The sequence below is a fragment of the Eulemur rufifrons genome, chromosome 7 (assembly GCF_041146395.1).
Source record: "Eulemur rufifrons isolate Redbay chromosome 7, OSU_ERuf_1, whole genome shotgun sequence".
Lineage (NCBI taxonomy): Eukaryota > Metazoa > Chordata > Mammalia > Primates > Lemuridae > Eulemur > Eulemur rufifrons.
In genome coordinates, this window is record NC_090989.1 from 273343121 (window position 1) to 273360694 (window position 17574).

General features: G+C 54.5%; 1 protein-coding gene across 2 annotated transcripts; it reads right to left on the reverse strand.

Annotated features, from left to right (window-relative positions):
* Positions 1 to 1271: 1271 nt before the first annotated feature.
* On the reverse strand, positions 1272 to 17219 carry PHF19 (PHD finger protein 19). 2 transcript variants are annotated; one of them, XM_069474604.1, is made up of 14 exons: positions 17025 to 17219; positions 16475 to 16556; positions 14528 to 14623; positions 13942 to 14042; positions 13236 to 13384; positions 10880 to 10975; positions 10060 to 10128; positions 9749 to 9869; positions 7893 to 7960; positions 6485 to 6646; positions 5858 to 5945; positions 5037 to 5122; positions 4042 to 4137; positions 1272 to 2226 (listed from the first exon to the last, which is right to left on the reverse strand). In XM_069474604.1, exons 1-14 carry the CDS (start codon positions 17208 to 17210, stop codon positions 1884 to 1886), a joined length of 1743 nt encoding a protein of 580 aa, XP_069330705.1. In that variant the 5' UTR covers positions 17211 to 17219; the 3' UTR covers positions 1272 to 1883. The 2 variants fall into 2 exon arrangements, with proteins under 2 accessions (XP_069330705.1, XP_069330704.1); XM_069474603.1 differs by lacking the exons at positions 14528 to 14623; positions 16475 to 16556 and having other exon boundaries at positions 13942 to 14009; positions 17159 to 17210.
* Positions 17220 to 17574: the final 355 nt, after the last annotated feature.

Consider the following 17574-nt stretch of genomic DNA (forward strand, 5'->3'; position numbering starts at 1 on the left):
AAGCAGGCCTGGGAGGCTGCTGTGTGCTCTGAAGCCAGGCAGGAAGCCACAGATTGCATCCCAGGCCCCACACCCCTGCTGGGCTGGGGGCTGGCTTCTCAGCTCCCCTTCCACCTGGCCCCGGTTGGAGGCCCCAGTGGCAGCAGCTGTGGAGCTGAGAAGGGGGAGAACTGGGCCCAAGCCAGCCTGTCCCTGCCTGGGCCTTGCCAGGGGAGCAGAGGGAGGCAGGTGGGCTGTGCACAGAGGGCGAGGTTCCTTTGAAAGGCACGATGGCAGCAGAGGTTTAAGGCAGGGGGCATCTCAACTACCTTAGGGACCCCGTGAATGGTCACAGGTGAGAAGGGGACTCAGGCCTAGTAATGGAAAACCCAGCTTCTCAGGCCTGCTGTCCCCCCACCTCTCACTTTTCCACCCACCTTCGCCTTCCCGCTGGCGGCCCGCAGAATCCAGCCACGCTGGAGGCCACAGCAGCAGTTGGCAAGGCTGGTCCCCATCTGGTGCCCACCCCTCAAGTCAAGGCACTTCTTTTCATTTTCCAATCAAGTGAGTCAGTTTCTAACATCTCTGGAAGCAGCAAAAATGAGGGGTCCCCTTCCCCCTCCCAATTTTGGTTTCCCTCCAGATGAGGGAACACTACCCCCACTGACAAAGGTTTCCCTTTGAGGGAACTGAGTGATATAGGCCCTTTAAAAATTGCAGCCTGTCCCAAAAAGTGATCGTGAACTTCTGGGCAGGGCAGGGGATATGGAAGAGGGTCTGAGTCCCCTGTGCTTCCCTGTGGGGCTGAAGAAGGGGGCAGGAGCCGACCTCGCACACTGAGTTGCAGCACGAGGGCCCTGCAGAGGGCCAAGGGAAGGCCAAGGGTGGGAGCCAGGCTGGCCCCACAGGGAATGTGTGCTGCGTGTGCACGTGTGGTGGTGTGGAGGCACGTGTGGAAACTTCCGTGTGAGTGGGTGTGTGTTGTCTGGCCGCGTGTGTGGTGGGTCTGGGGGCGGGAGGCACCGGCAACAGTCTGGGTGCAGCACGACATGGCTGCCCTCCCTCCTGCCTCCACTCCAGCAAGGCTAGGCCCGGGTCTGTGGCAACGGAGGGGTGTGGCCAGGGAACCAAGAACTTCTGGGACCTCCACAGCTGACTCCCACAGCCTTCACTCAGCCCGAATACCTGGGCCCTGGTGCCCCAGCCTTCGGAGGCAGACCCAGCTCTTCGCTCCTCACATCCGAGAGTCTCGGAGTCTCTCCCCTCTCGTAGGTGTTCCTGGGGCCCTTCTCCCGCCCCCACCACCTCTCTCCGCCCCCACCACCTCTCTCCGAGGGCAGGAAAGTGGGAGGGAAAAGCTCCAAGAGACAGCCTCTTATCCTCCTCCTCCCATTGTCTCTCAAAGGTTCCTGTCCTCATAACGTAGTCCCTGGAAGGACTGGCTGCCCCACGAGTCAGATGTAAAGATAACCACTAGAGGGACAGTGTGCACACATAGGATGTATAAACACACCCAAAAGGGATGAGAGAGGTTAAGGGACAGGGCTGGTGACAAAGATTCGGGCCTCAGGAGAAAGGGTCACAGAGCCAGGGAGACACAAATTCAGAGGAACATGTAAAGAGTGGGGGGTGTGGAGTGTGGAGACACTGGAAAATAGCCAGTGGAACCTTAGAGACATGGGCGAAGGGGTGACGAGCCTGAGGAGGCCCTAGAGCAGAACTGGCACAGCAGAGACACAGGCCTTGGCCTTGGCCTGAGAGGCAGGCAGGCAGGCAGGGCCTTGGCCATGCACTTGGAGCTCTGTCCTGCTTCCCTCTCCCACCCCAGCCCGGAGAAAACGAGCCTATGGCTTCTGCTGTCCCTCCTTTGGTTTTCAGGGCTCCTGGCCTCCCCCCAGGGCTAGTCAGTAAGGGGTGGTCCCTTCCCACTCCACCAGGTACTGAACCTTGCCCTCAGGCGTGACCCTCCTCGCCAGCACCTGGTACTTCTCCCCACAGGCCAGCCGCCCAGCTGCACCGAAGTAGTTGGTGATAGATGACTTGAGGTGGGACAAGGATGAGTCATCTTCACTAATGCTCTCAAACGTGTGGCTGTCAATGCCTTCTTCTGGCCGCTCGGGGCCTGAAGCCCCCTCTGCGCTGCTGTCCGAGGGGCAGTGTCCACCCAGCTCAGCCGCCCGCCGCTTTGCCCGCAGTGGCATGTATGCTTTGGCTGCCAGCTTCCTCTTGCGGCTGCCCACTGTCCGTCTGTGTCGGGAGGGGGAGGGGACAGTGATGGAATGAGACGAGTGATCATAAATTCCTCTCCCTAAGCACTCTCATAGGTCCCGGGCACTGTGCCAAGCCTGGCCATGGGTTATCTCACTGGATCCCTGTGAGGAGGGAAACTGAGGCTCCAGAGAAGTAACCAGCTGGGGAGACGCTGAGCCAGGATTCAAACCTAGGTATGTCCAACTCTGAGCCACGTGCTCTTTACAGCTAGGACCCCAGCACCGCACAAGCACAGGACCACCTTCCCTGAGCCTTCCAAAGCCATGCAGTGTAGAGGCCCTGCTTACGCGGCCTTGCCCCTCACTGGAGCTCACGTGGAGCCAGATGAGTCACACGGAGATAGGCGTGCGGGTTGTGGATGGAAGGACCCTGTACCCCACAGCCTGGACAGAGAGACTGACGGACATCACACACACATACACGGGCAGAGGCGTTACAGAAATGGACACCTGAGACAAGGTGCACATTCACAGATGCCCGGGGACAGCAACCAAGACCTGAAGCACTAGTGGAGCCTTTTCTCAGAACATATCCCTGTGTTAATGGTAAAAAACCCAAACTCTATAGGAATTATGATTTTTTTTTTTTAAACCCACCTATAACCTATAGGCCCCCTGCTTCAAGGTGTCCCACCCCTTTAGGCCAAACCAATGCCACCTTCCACATACTGACCCATGATCTTCCGTGTAATTCCTGTCTCCATGAATGCACAAAACCAAACTGCAGCCCAGCTACCACGGCACATTTTCTCAGAACCTCTTGAGAACACGTACTCCAGGTTGTCAGTCACACACACTCAGCAAAGATTAAACCTCCCTCAGTTATTTTACAGAGTTTGGGTTTTTTCCTGTTAACATGGGGATATGTTCTGAGAAAAGGCAATTTTGTTGTTGTGTGAACATCATAGCATGTTCTTACACAAACCTAGATGGTACAGCCTATTACATGCCTAGGCTATACAGTATAGCCCATTGCTCTGTTAACGGGAAAAACTCAGACTCTGCAAAATAATTCAAAGAGCCGAGCGTATGTGACTGATGACCTGGAGTACATGTTTTCAAGAAGTACCAAGAAAATGTACCCAGCATTATACTTTTAATTCTACCTTTGTAAGCGCCTCATGTATCCTAAAATATAATTCGAGGAGCCTCAGAGTTCAGAAGAAATCCTCATGCTTTGCAGCACCGCTCTCCCCATCCATGTTGTGTGAGGACCGGCTATTGCCAAACTGCTGTACCCTTGGCCAGGCCCCCCCAGGGATTTCTGTCCCCTCTCCCAGACCCTATACCCTGCACAATGGTATCTTCCATCTTCCTTCCATCTGGCTTCCAAATAAATGGCTCTCTCCCTTAGAGTCCCCAGAAAACAGATACCTGATTCAGGCAGCCCAGAGCCAAGGTCAGGAGACCCTGCAGTCTGAGAGGTACAGACATGCAAAAGCACAGCATGCAGAAGCCAAGAACCCCGGAATGAAAGAACCTCTGGTCAGACAATCCCAGAACTGGAATTGCCCAGCGAGAGGTGTCATACAACCTTCTGCAGCAGGTGAAGAGCACCCCATAGGGACAGAAGCACAGCAACTGAATGCTTATACTTAGCTGCCGTCTAAGCCCCAGTGACTCAGAACCACAGGGTCCCAGAGCCAGATTCACGCAGACACAGAAGGCCAGGTCCCCCTGCCGAGACTCGGATATCCAGAATGAGCCACATGTCACGGAAGTGGGAGGTGGAAGGGCTGGGAGGAATGAAGGTACTTGTAAAATCTGAAGGCCAGACCTCCAGGGAGCTCACCTAGAGTCATAGGAGAGGCTGGTGGAGGCGGAGCCAGAGGTGCTGGCGGCGTCTGTGGAGTCCACATCTGAGAAGAAGGTCTGGCCTGAGCTGGCACTGAGAAGGGGGAGAGGGTGAGCTGCCGCTGGCCCAGCCAGCAAGGTCCTGCCAAACTGGTCCTCGGGGGCCCGTGGGAGCTATCAGCCGCCTTTCTGCCACACCTGCCTGTCCATTTCCTACCCATCCAGCTTCCAAAGCCTTCCCTGACCACCCTCCCCTGGCGCTGATACAAGCACTGGTGACAATAACTAAGGAGCAGGATCTGGGGCACTGGTGTGACACTTCGCAGGTTAAAAGTACTTTCATTTGCATAGCTTATTTGAGGAAAACAGATGAAGAGGTTCAGAGAGGTTAAGGAATTGAGCTAAAGCCACACAGCTAGCACTGATAAACTGGTTCTGGAGCTCAGCTCTGTATGACTAAAGCCCTTGCTCCTTCCTCCAAGCCCTCAGGAAAGCAATGAATGACCTTTAGTAATATCGGAAATAAAATGATGGAAGATGCTGTTCCTCCCCTTGGAAGGGACTTGGGGGGCTAGCAAAGGCTTCCTGGATGAGCCAGGGTTGTCTTGAGTTTTTAGATGGGGTAAGGTGGGGCAAAGCGTATTCCAGGCAGAGGGAACAGCATGAGCAAAGGTGAGGAGGCATCAGGCAGCACAGTGAGTGTGGGGTGACCACAGCAAATTGGGCAGAAAGTGTAAGGCAGGGTGGGGCAAGGCAGGCCTTGATCGCTGCTCTGGGGCTCTAGTGTAAAAGGACCCTTCAGGCAGACTCGTGCCAAAAGGACCCTTCTAACTGGGGGTTTCAGAATGACCCTCGGGTGCTCCCATCCCCTCAGAAGGCTTTCTGCTCTGCCCCTTCCAGAGCCTTCCTGCACTGCTGGGGAATGGAGGTAGCTTCCCCAGGTGGTTCCATGCCAGTCCAGAGCAACCTGTCCACTAGGTCCCTCACTGATACCTTTTTAAACTCTGGATTTCATCCAGCGTGAAGTCAAATATGCTGGCGAGGTGGTGGTTGGTGCTCCAGGCAGAGGTGAAGTCACTCTGTGGACACAGGAAGGAGAGGGGAGTGGTCAGCTAGTGCGGACCAAGTCCGCCTCCCAGGAGCACCCAGCTGAGGGCCACACAGGCTGCCTGCTGTCCAGGGCTGGACCCTCCCTAGGGTAAGGCCTGTCACTTCCTTGTTATTCCCAGTCCTCATCAGGGAGCCAAGTCTCCCCAGTCCTAGTCCTGGCTTTGCCTCTAGTCAACTATACGACTTTCACCTCTCTGGGCCTCAGTCACCTCAACTGCAAAATGAGGACAATGACCCCTGTCCTGCTTCACTCTTAGAGGTGTCAGGAAGCAGCGTAAAATTAAATAATTGTAAAAGTGCCTTGCAGACTGTAGCGTGCTGGGAGATGAGGTGGTGTTTAGCATTTCTGCCTGCAGGGAGGGCTCCAGTCTGGACGCAGTATTACTGAAGAAGGAAAGAATGTGTTCTGGAGCCTTGGTGACTCAGGACCGTCACTGCTCCACCCTGCCCTCAGTTTCCCCATCTGGACAGTGAAGGAAAGAATTTTGCCTGCTCTTGCCACCCCCCTCTTTGGGTTCTTGGGAGAACTTGGGGAGATAAAGGAGAGGTCTTGGAGTGCCAGGCTTTCCCTTGTTTAGCTGTCATAGGAACTGGCTTCTCCCTTAAGGGACCTGGGCCTGGGGGTCAGAGTTTTCCGCACAGGAATCCCTGATATGTGCTGACCCTGCGTGTGAGAATGGAAAGTAAGAAAACAAGGAACTAACACTGGGAATAGCATCTTCCAGCAAAAACTTTGACCTTTTTCTTCTATAAACTCGCCTTTTCTGCTGCTGGAATTCGTGAGGCAACAAACTGTGGAGACAGAAAAGGGAGAGGGTGGCCCAGTCAGAGCCTGAGGGCCCAGAGGGTGGTGCCTCAGCAGTGGCAGGACAGGGCTCCGGACAACAGCAGCACCTTCCCAGGGAGGCCTGGGGAGCAGGGGGTCGTGGGGGCACAGTGTGCAGAAAAAGAAAAGGTGCCTCCCCGCGCACGTGCATCCAGACGCCCTGCCCCCTAACGCCAGGATGAGGGGCTCGCTCGGCTAGGAGGGCTAGGGACCCCTCACACACGCCGTCTTCCCCTTCGCCTCCGTGCCCAAGTCCTCATCCAGCAAGGCTGGGTCCCACGATCTGGGTCTCCCTCCCTGAGGCAACAAGCGGCTGCGGTGGAAGGAATTGGGGGTCTCGGACCAGGTCCTGCTCAGCCACTAACTAGCGCTCGGGGTGCCTGTCGCTGCGCTAGCTGGACCCAGGTCCTCCCTCCCTTGGATGCCACAGACTCTCTGGGGAGCTGGGAGCAGAGAAAACAGCAAGTTGGGCCACAGCCCTAGCCCCCGGGCCCCGAGCACTGACCCAGGCTTGCTCTTTCCTCTCTTACGCAGCTCGGAGGAGGCACCGCTCTCGCTCGGCATCAGTCCCTTGTCGGGCAGCAGCTTCCCTGGCGGGTTGGGGGGGACGCGGATGCGCAGGCGGAAGATGCATTTCTTCTTCTTGATCTCCTTGCCACAGAGGAACCTGAGGGTGGGCGGCGGGAGGAGACAGCTCTGGAGTCTGTCAGCGCATCCTCCTAGGGAGTGGAGCAAGCGTGAAACAAGCCCCCTGCCTCCCTGGATCCAGAGCTAAAGTCCAGAGTGGCCTCTGGAGACGCTGGGATGAGGGGTCGCAGAAGGTAGCTGAGGACGTAGCTCGTGGGCCCCCACCCCCACCCTCGTCCCTCGTGCATTAATGTGGGTCTTGCTGCTCTGGTCCCTTTCCTTCTCTGCCTCAACCAACTCCAAGGCCACCTCCTACAGGAAGGCCTCCTCCAGCTCACAGCAGAACTGATACTAGCTTCTACCTCATTCTGTTCTCGCCTCTCCCCAGAAGACCCAAAGCACCTCTAGGCATTTTCCTCCTCCCTTGCACACTGCAGAGGTGACTCAGAAACAGCACTGCCCTCAGGGGACAGTCCACTGGGAGGGCTGAAGGCCTCCATGTACTGAAGAGTCTGGGCCCCAAACCTTGAGCATGTGGAAGGGAGGGTGAGCAGTTTTGCCTAGATGTGTCTGGAAAGGTTTCATGGAAGCAGGGACCTTTTCTCATTCCCTACTGCAGCCTCAGCACCTAGACAGGGCCTGACACAGAGCAGCAATTCAATGCTTGTTGATGGAACAAGTGAATAAAAGAGTCACCTGGGCAAAGGGAAAAGTACGAGCAAAAGCATCGAGTGGGCAAGGGCTCAGTGTGGCTGGCACCCAGAATAAATAAAGCAAAGGGACAGTGGCAGAAGACATGGGCCAGGCTTGATCCTAAAAGGCCTTGAATGCCAGATTAAGGAGCCTGGTACCCCGCTGTGATGGTGGTGAGGGTCGCTGTCGGCTGTGTGTGCCGAGAACCCCAGATAGGAGGACATGCACTGGGGGACAGGTCAGGAGGCTGCAGCCCACCTGAGAAACGATGCATTGATCCCTCAGGGCCTGGTCCAGAACCCTAGATGGCCAGAGCAGGAGGGGCCCTCAGAGAGCAGGGGTGCACCCCCCTGTGGAGCTGAGCCCCAGAGCCAAATGTGCCTGGCTGCAGGGGTGGTCAGGGAGGCTCCACAAAGGCAGTGGGGCTCCCTGGATCTTGAAGGATGGGAAGGGTTTATAGAGTCAACAAGGAGGAGAGGGGGACCCAAGCAGGGAGCACAGTTTGTGCAAAGTCTAAGAGGTAGGAAGAACTTTTAGATTGACATCCCACCTGTGGGGGGGGCCTCAGCCTTCCCTCCCCTCCCCGCACGCACCGGCTTTTGTAGCTGTTGAGAGCGTTGAGGAGATGTGGTCCTCGATCTGTCACAGGGGTGCTGGTGAGCTGAGGGGGAACAGGCCAGCAGGACAGTCAGACCCAGGCATGAGGCGTGGAGGAAGCCCCAGCCCCTGTCCCTCCCTCCTTTCCATCTCCTGACGCTTCTGAGTCCTCCAGGAGAGGACCACTGACTCACTCCATGATCTCAGACAAGTCTTTTCACCTCTCTGAGCTCATTTCCCCATCTGTAAATGGGAGAATAACTCCTGACCTCAGTGTATCAAAGAGCTTTAACAATGTCCATACCCTTGACCCAGTTACGCACTCCATGGATTGCATCATGGAATCTGTATCTGCAGATATAATATGAAACCTGAACAAACTTCACATACAAAAATGTTCCCTGTGGCATTGTTTCTAATGGTGGACAAATGGCAAAGGAAGCATATGCCCAACAGGAAGCAACAAGTAAACTATGGTAGAAACCAGTGCAGCCATTAAAAATATTTATGAATATTCTATAATATGGAAAAGTATGCTATAATGTAAACTAAAAAAAGATGATTGAAAATTGTATATGCTGTTTCATCTAAAGCATGTAAAATGAAGACATAGGCATAGAAAAGAATCAAAGGAAATGTACCTATTTCCTTTATGTTCTTTCTAGTGTTATTTCTAGTTATTTCTGGGTGGTGTGATGTAGATTTTTTAAAGAGTACACTTCCTCAGACTTTAAAAATTTTCTACCAGGAACATGTATGATTTTTTTTTTAACAAATCAGAAAAAAAAAGTATTTTAAAAAATACCAACTCTACCTATCTTTTAAGGCTTCATAATATGTATATCTTTTATAAATTATCAAACACTGTACATGTCAAACACTGTACATTATCAAACACTGTACATTATTATATATAAAACTTTTTGCAAAGCATAAAGATTACTTTAAAAAAATAAATCCCTAGGCCAGGCTCAGTGGCCGATGCCTGTAATCCTAACACTCTGGGAGGCCAAGGCGGCAGGATTGCTTGAGGTCAGGAGTTCGAGACCAGCCTGAGCAAGAGCGAGACTCCGTGTCTACAAAAAATTTTGAAAATTAGCCAGGCGTGGTGGTGGGCGCCTGTAGTCCCAGCTACTTGGGAAGCTGAGGCAGGAGGCTCGCTTGGGCCCAGGAGTTAGAGGTTGCAGTGAGCTACAATGACACCACTGCACTCTACCCAGGGCGACAGAGTGAGACTCTGTCTCAAAACAAACAAAACAAACAAACAAAACAAAAACAGAAACAAAAATCCCTGTCTTATCAAAGAGGGGTCTGGGGCAGTCAGTGGAGAAAGTGCATCGCTCTGTAGGTGGTGGGGCAGATTCTAAGGGTGTCCTTAGGACTGGGGCAGGGCCGCGCGGAGGGGGTGGTTCGGGAAGCCTGGCTCCAGCTCTGGCTCAGCCCCAGAGCTCTGCTGAGCACAGGCAAGTCACTCTCCAGCTCTGACACTCTGAAAGTCTTGGTGTGTTACTTCACTCCATGTGGTGACCCACTGTTCAGAACAGGCTCAGCAGGGGTACACCTGCCCCACTCTCCATCCTAGCCAGGAAATCTGGAGTGGGTCAAATGCTCAGCAGAGAGCCCTCCTCCAGCCAGATGTGATCCAGGGCCCCAGCTCCCCACAGCTGAGTCGGTGAGTCCCCAATTGCCCACTGCTGAAATCTGGGCTCAGGAAGGCCCTAAGAGGGCACAGGCTCAGAGGCCTGGACTCAGGGATGCAGCAGCTCTAGGATGAGAGCTCAGAAACCTAGATCCTAACCCTGAGCACACCTCTCTGACTCCTGCCACTCTGACATCCCATGGCCCTGCATACCTTGCCAAGCTGCAGGAGCTCCCAGTGGTGGTTGACAAAGGCCAGGATCTCCTCAAAGTCAAAGTACTTCTTCTTGCTCTGCACCCCCAGGTTATAGAGGGCCAGGTGAACCACATCCACCCTGGGCAAGGGGGCAAGGAGGCAAGGAGGTGGGGCAAGGTGAGGCAGAAGCCTGCCCAGCTGGGGCTTGAGCCTCCTGGGTCAGGCTAGGAGGCAGCTGGAAATGCAATTGTTCCAGGAGGGAGGAGGGGAGTGGGAGGGCAAGAGCTGGGAGGGGAAGGGGGGGTTGGGGCCAAGCCCCACTCTCTCACCATCGCAGGGGCAGCCTCTCAATGTACTCAGGGCCCTGGTTACACACGGAGCAGAAGAACAGGTAGAACCTGTGGGTGGGTGGAGAGGGGGCCTGTGGTAGGAGGTGCTCTAACACCCCACCCCGGTCCAACCCCTCCCTGCCGACCTGCCTTCCCTTAGTCAGCATTCTCACTCCTGGGGCTGGTGGCCTCTAGGGGGTAAGGACATGGCAGGGCTAGGATAAAGAAATATTCCTCCATCCCTTCTAAACCCTACCTCAACGCTCTTCCCAAATACTGCTCTGAAGTATAGCTAAGTTCATAGGGAGTGAGCTGAGCTAGACAGGCTACGGTGGTCACCCTCTTCCCCTCTGAGACAGACTCACACACACACACAATCACAGATGACTTGGGACACCAACCAAAAGACATACAATATCTGGTTTGACATACATAATGCCTCCATTAGCTCCATGGGTTAGAAGCTGGATCAAGACATCCAGTTCCCCAGTGGCTTCTAGCAACCCTGGGCAGGGGTGGGGTGAGGAGTGTGTTTCCCCTCCTTCCCCAGACACTTAAGAGACTGGGGCTTAGGGGAGGCAAGGATTTGTCTAAGGTACCCCACTAATCAAGGCAACTAGGGAATGCGGCCCAGCATGTTTCTTTATTGCCTGGCATAGCCAGGGGCTCCCCTTCCCTGAAGTGCCTCCCATAGACAGGTATACATTACCACAGACCCCTCCTTGTCTGGGGCCTGGCAGGCCATCTGAAAGAGTTGCTGCTCCCATCCCTGGCCCCTCATCACATCCCCAAGGCTCAACTGGACCAAATTAGCACCTACCGGTCTCCAAACATCATGGGCTCATTGAGGCACTGGGTGCAGGCTTCGTGGAACCACTGCCTGCACCGGTAACATTGCAGCATCCGCAGGTACCATCTTGAGAGACAGAGGAGCCAGGGTCAGCTGGGACCACACTCCCAGGCAAGCGTGAGCCTCAGCAACCTTTCCCACTATAGACTTGCCCTCCACCAGTAGAACAGGAAGAGAACTCACAGTTGCTGAACACCTAGGCTGTGCCAGGGGAGGACCTGGGAGCCAGGCACGTACTATCGCTTCTGATCTCACTATTTGGCAAAAGATGGGCCACTGTCCCCATATTACAGATGAGTCAGAGGTTAAATGCCTTGCTCAAGGTCACTCAGAAAGCAAGCGGAGGATGGTGCTTTGAGTTCCAGTCTTCCTAACTTCAAAGCCATCGCTTCCCCTGCCATGCCACACTGGAGCCCCCATCTCTGGACACGTTGCCTCCCAAACACCAATGACAGGGCAAGGTTTGCCCAGGAGACTTCATGGGAGAATAATGGCTCCTGAAAGCTACGTGGGGGCAGGACATCTGGTGCTTCCCACCTGGTACTAAATCTACCTTACCATGGCCATCGAGCAAACTACTCACTGAATACGAATCAAGAGTAAAAAGTTTTCCCTTGATAACTATCAATGCTTTGTTCACTCCTTGACAGGTGAGGTACAGGTTAAAATGCAGATTCCTTGGTCCACTCCAGACCCATTCGATCTTTGGGAAAGCCTCTGGGATGCATTTTTAATAATCACCCTGTGCAACTCTGCCCAGTAAGTGTTGAGAAGCACCACCTGGATGCTGCAAAGGTTTCTGAAAGCATTTCTCCATCTGTTATCTCTTAGGCCTCCCAACACTCTGGGAAGTTGATGGAGCTGAGGTAATTAAGCCCATGTGAGGGATGAGGTAGGTCAAGTGATTACCCAAGTTACTCAGCTGGGCTATAACTCCTGCCTCCGGACCCTTGGTTATCCACAGAGCTTGGGGCTGAGATTCAGGACTTCAGAGGGTCTCGAAGCCTGCATTTCCTGAGGGCAGAGACCCTACCTCTTTCATCAGTGTTTCCTTCCACAATGCCTGGTGCTGTCAGTCCAAGGGAGCAGGCTCAACTGTCCATGGCTACATGGAGGCCCAGTTGGCACGGAAGGATCAAAGACTCTTGCCCCATCCAGGGCAAGGATCCCCTCCACAGCATCCCCAATATATGACCCCCAGCCCCTGTTTGCACTTCTCCAAGGAAAAGGATTTTAACATTTCACCAATAGCCTGTTACATTGCTTTGACAATGAAAGATTATCTTGACTTCCATGCATTAGTAGCCCGACCACCATCACATTTTTAAAGTGCTTACCAAGTGCCGGGTACTGTGTGAACCTTTATGTGAATTATATAATTCACGCCCTGCTCACAACCACCACAAGACCGAGAAACGATTGAGAGAACTGAGGCTCACGGGTTGCCAGCTGGTAAGGGGCAGAGCCAGGGTGTGGACGTCCTGGGAGGATCTGGACCGAGTGTCGGGGCCCTAAGCTCTTAACCACCCAATACTTCTTCCCTTCCCACGGTGCCCCGAGGACACACCTCTGCCCTCTACCCTCAGAGCTCTAGAGTGACAGACACTACCAGGAGCCCGGCCCTAGGGCCTTAATCTTCGGTTCACCCCCCCACGCCCCGTCAGGTCCCGCTCCTTCGGGCCCCACCCCGTAAGCCTTACCTTCGGGGACCTCCCCTTGAGACCCCGCCTCCTCGGATCCTGTTCCCCGGGCGACTCTCCGGGCCCTCCCCCTTTTCACCCTCCCCCTGCCACCGGATGCTCCCTAACCTGCTCCGCCTCCCTGGGGCCCTACTCCGGCCCGCCAGGCCCGCCCCGACTCTCCGGGTCTACCCTTCGAGACCCCACCCCGGCGGCTGACACTTCAGGCCGGCCCCGAGGCCCAGTCCCTGTGGCTGACATTCCAGGCCCGCCCCCCCGGGCCCCGCCCCCGTAGCTGGCACTCCAGGCCTGTCCCCCCAGGCCCCGCCCCACGGCTGACACTCCAGGCCCGCCCCCTCAGGCCCCGCCCCACGGCTGACATTCCAGGCCCGCCCCGCGAGGCCCAGTCCCTGTGCCTGACACTCCAGGTCCCGAGGCCCCGCCCCAGCGGCTGACACTCCAAGCCGGTCCCCGAGGCCCCGCCCCCGTGGCTGACACTCCAGGCGCGGCCCCCCCCCCCCCTCCCGAGGCCCGGTCCCGGTCCCCAAGGCCTGACTCTCCCGTCTGGCTTCCGTCGGGCCGGCCCTGCGGCCTGATTCTCCCGGCCCTGCCCCGCCTCCCTGGGGGCCCCGGCCCCGCGGCCTTACTCTCCGGGCCCGCCGCAGTAGCAGTAGCATTGCTGCTGATTGGTGCGGTGGGGCGAGTCCCACTCGAGCTCCTCGGGCTGGTAGGACAGCACCATCTTCACGGCCTGCAGCGTCCTGGCGATGGCGCCCTTCTTGAGCGCGCCGCCTTTCTGGGGGGAGACGAGGACCTGAGTCAACTGCCGGGTCCCAGCTGGGCCACACGCGCGGGCACACGGCTATAAAGGGAAATGCTGCCCAGGGCCTGGGGGTACCCGCAGATATTCCAATGTAGTCAGAGACACAAAGCTTTTTCTCACCAATTCCAAACCATCCCCTCTATCCCAGAAAGATCTCCATTCATATTAATAATAGTAGTAATAGTAATAAACACATAAAGGCGACAATTATCAATATGTATTGAGTGTGGACATTACATGGGTTTTCTCTTTTAATAGTAAAGCACCATTTATTGGGGTCCTCCTACTTCTGACACCAAATCCGTGTCCATTTACAGATGCGGAAATAGGCTCAGGAAGCAATGGCACCTGGCCAAGGACAGACAGCTGGTAAGTGGCAGAGGCGCCCTCTGTTTCCAAAGCCCAGGTGTGGCCCTTCTGCTTGGAGCTCAGGCTCTGTGACGGGGAGTCAGGCCTGAGCACAGGGGTTCTCTGGGCTGCCGACTGGAGGAGGCAGGAGGAGCAGGGACTGGGAGGGACGGAGGGCTCACCCGCACAGCCAGCGCGAAGATGCAGCGTCGGCAGAACCAGGGTGTGAGCAGGGGCCGGTCGGCACTGCCTGCTATGGGGATGTGGCACTGCTGGTGGTAACCTACGGCAGAGGAGCGGGTAGTGAGTGCCCATAGGAAGCAGTGGCCCAAGGCCAGGCGGCCCAAAGGTGGCAGGGCTGGGAAGGCTGCGGGAAATCCTAGGAGTTCTGCCTGCCAGCTGCCAGGGGACTGGCTGGTGAGGCCCACCAAGGCGGCCAAATCGGTGTCCTGGCTGGGGACTAAATGACAGCATTGGCCAGTGGGGGGAGGCAGCAAGGTCTGGCTTCGGTGTCTGTGTCCCATCTTTCCCACCCAACCTCTCTACCTAGGGGGGCCCCAAGCTGCATGCCCCCATTGTACTTTCCCAGCTTTCCCCAAGGTCACCTCCCTGGCCCTGACTCACAGAGACTGGCCCCTTTTTATCCTAGAGCTCCAAGAGAAACAGGAAGCCAGCCGAGGCCCCAGCAGTCAGAAGCAGTGCCCTAGTGGCCAGTGTGGGGGGACTCACAGGTCAGGGCCTTCTCAGTGCCCTGCTCCCTCCACTCACCCAGGCCACACTTCCCACAGATGAGGATCTCATTCAGCGGCCCTGATGTCTTCCCCAGGCAGATGTTGCACTTGGGCTCCTCTCCTGGAACGCCGGCTGAAAGAGAGGCCCTGTAGGGTCAGGTCCAGCTCACGGGAATTAGGAGAGTTTTACAATCGGTCCAGGTGCTGAGCCGCTCCTGCGTGCTGGGCTTGGCACTGGGCCCCCTGTGCTACCTCATTGCATCTCCCCAACCTACCGTTAGCCCATTCTAAAGATGGGGAAATTGAGGCTCTCAGAGGTTAGGTACCTTGCTTAGCTATTAAGTAGGAGATATGGGATTCAAACCCATGGCTGTGTGACATCAAATCCTCTGTGCTTTTAACCACATAGTACTGCCTCCCCTGCCTGATTTAATTTGTTTTGTTAAACAGTTATGTTAAATAATTTTAAAAAATTATATTATGGGACAATAATAGGATGTTAAAATGAAACCCCATGTTCTCATCGACAATTATGAACACATGGCCAATCTTGTTTCAACTATATTCCCACCCACTTCTCCTTCCTGTAATTACTTTGAATCAAGTCCCAGATACCCAACCATTTTTCCATAAAGATTTCAGTATGCATCTCTTAAAGACTGGGACTCTCTTTTAAAAAAATAACTACAGCACCTTTATTGTACCTAAAAATTAACATAGGTGCTTAATAACATCTACAAATTCAGTGAGTGTTCACATTTCCAACTGTCCCCTAAATAAAAATGTCATGAGAATTTTAAGTCTGCTCTTTTAAGTCAAGATCCATATAAAGTCCACACATGGTGACTGGTTGATGTTTTTAAAATTGCTTTTAATCTACAGGTTCCCTCTCCATCTCTTTTTTTTTTTTCTTTGCATTTTTTTGGTTGAAGAATAAATATGTTTCTATGTGTGAAAAGTTTGTATGGATACATTAAACACATTTGTCTTATTAATGTTTCCCCAGCAGGCTAAATGTTTTATAAGGGCAGAAATGGTATCCCTTTATCCCTGTGTCCTCAGGACTTCATATAGAGAGCGACATGTAACAAGTGTTCCAAGACATGTTGGTGAAATATGTGGCCAGGAAAGAACCTTGTCTCTTACTCCTGAATCTGTCCCCAGGAAGCTGGTGCCCAGAGTGGGTCTCCGTAAGTTCTCCCTGGCTTAATGAAGCAATGGATCAATAACTACGGTGGTGCCCAACCTTTTGCTCTCTTCTTGGGAGACGCCAGGGGGCCATCATTCTGCCTGGGCGGAGCAGTCATCTGGCTGGGAGACAAGCCGGCCCCCAGCACAGCACTATAGCACCTCCATGGAGGCTGGTGCACGGTGGGCTTCTACACAAGGTCTGCTGAGGTGAACAGTCTTCTCCATCTGGCTCCTATGCTTTCTATAAGACGGTAACCAGGAGAGGAGATCCTCATTGCTTTGGGTCTTTATATGATAAATTTAGGGGCTTGGAGAAGAATCAGTCTACACTGGCCACAAGTTCTTGGAGAAAGGGGCAATTTGAAAGCACTATTAACTGGCTGGGTTCTGCAGCCTCTACTTGGCAGGCTTCTTGGCAATTAGAGGTGACAATTCTGAGTACCTGGGCCCCTCCCCTTTCCTAGCTAGACATCCAGAGCTTTGCGCAGCAGATGCCACATAGCAAGGAAGCAAACACAGGCCTGAGACCCCGGTCCCACCCTCCTAGCACCTCTCTGAGCCACATGCCCACCTGCCCTGTCTCCGTCACAAGGTCTAAGCACTCAAGGGGCTGACAGATGTCCTAAGTGCCTTGCCGAGTAAACACACAACTGGTCACCTGATCATCATCTCAGGGGAGCCTGGGGGCCACGGACAAGGGCAGATGCCAGGAGTAAGAGAAGGAAAAAGTGAAGGCAGTGGAGGCGAGAGGGCCTGGGGAGGGTAGGGGACCCAGGATTTTAGGCAAACTCACCATGCTGTATGTCCTTCCACAGGACCCAGTATTTGGAATTATCTTCGAAGGTCACAAGGCAGCTCTGCTTAGAACTGCTGACCTGGGGAACAGAGAGGGGCCAATGTGAGGAAGGGCTGGGGAAAGCCTAACTGGAACATGGTCTCCCTCCCCCATTTTTGACTCCTTGGGCTCCAGAAAGCAGGGCGAGGCTAGAGGGGTAAGCGGGGTGGCTGTTCCTGCAGGTGCTGCACTCCTTGTCACTGGAGTCATCCAGCCAGGGACTGGGGATGCCAACTTGGTGGGAATGTTGAGGACAGAACAGGCCGGGTGGTCATCTGTGATCCTCTCCAACCTGATTTCATTGTTTTGCAGGCCCTCAGAGCACTTTTCTAAAGAGCTGGTTGGATGACGTTGGCTCTAAGAACGGCACCTGCAAAACCAGGCTCTGGCTTCTCTCACTGCCAGCGGTTGTGTGTGAGGGACCAGAGGGAATTCCCCAGCAATCCCCTCATCACCGGTCTGAGTGCCAGGCTGGAGGATGGGCAGGGGCCCGAGAGGAAAGGTTTACCCTCTTGATCTTCCCGAGGTAATACAGTCCGTCTGTCCACCGGCACAGCACATACTGGCCCTCCGTCAGCTTGGACATCAGGTCTTTGAAGTTGTTCTTGGCCTTCGCCAGGGCCCCCTTGTTGGGGAGGTGGCTGGTGGCACCATAGGAGTCCCGAGTCCCTGGATCCAGAGCTCGATTCTCCATCAGCTTCCACTGACACTGGGAGAGAAAGAGAACAGAGCTTTTACCTCTTGTTCCCCTGCTCCAGAAAGCCCAGCACGGGAAGGGAAGAAACGTCCACATCTGTAACCTGTGGTAGGTACAAGACATGTTTATTATTTCACTGAATACTCATGACAACCTATAAGGAAGACATTAGTATTCCCATTTTACAGAAAGGAAAACCGAGGTTTGGTAAGAAGAGGCTCATGGACCAGAGGCAGAGCCACGGGTCACAATCCAGGGAGCTCAGTCCTGTCTCTTCCCACCCTCACTGTGCTGCCTTCCAAAAAGAGTGGGTCTCTCAACAACACAGAGCAACTTCCCCTGCCCAGGGGGCCTCAGCCAT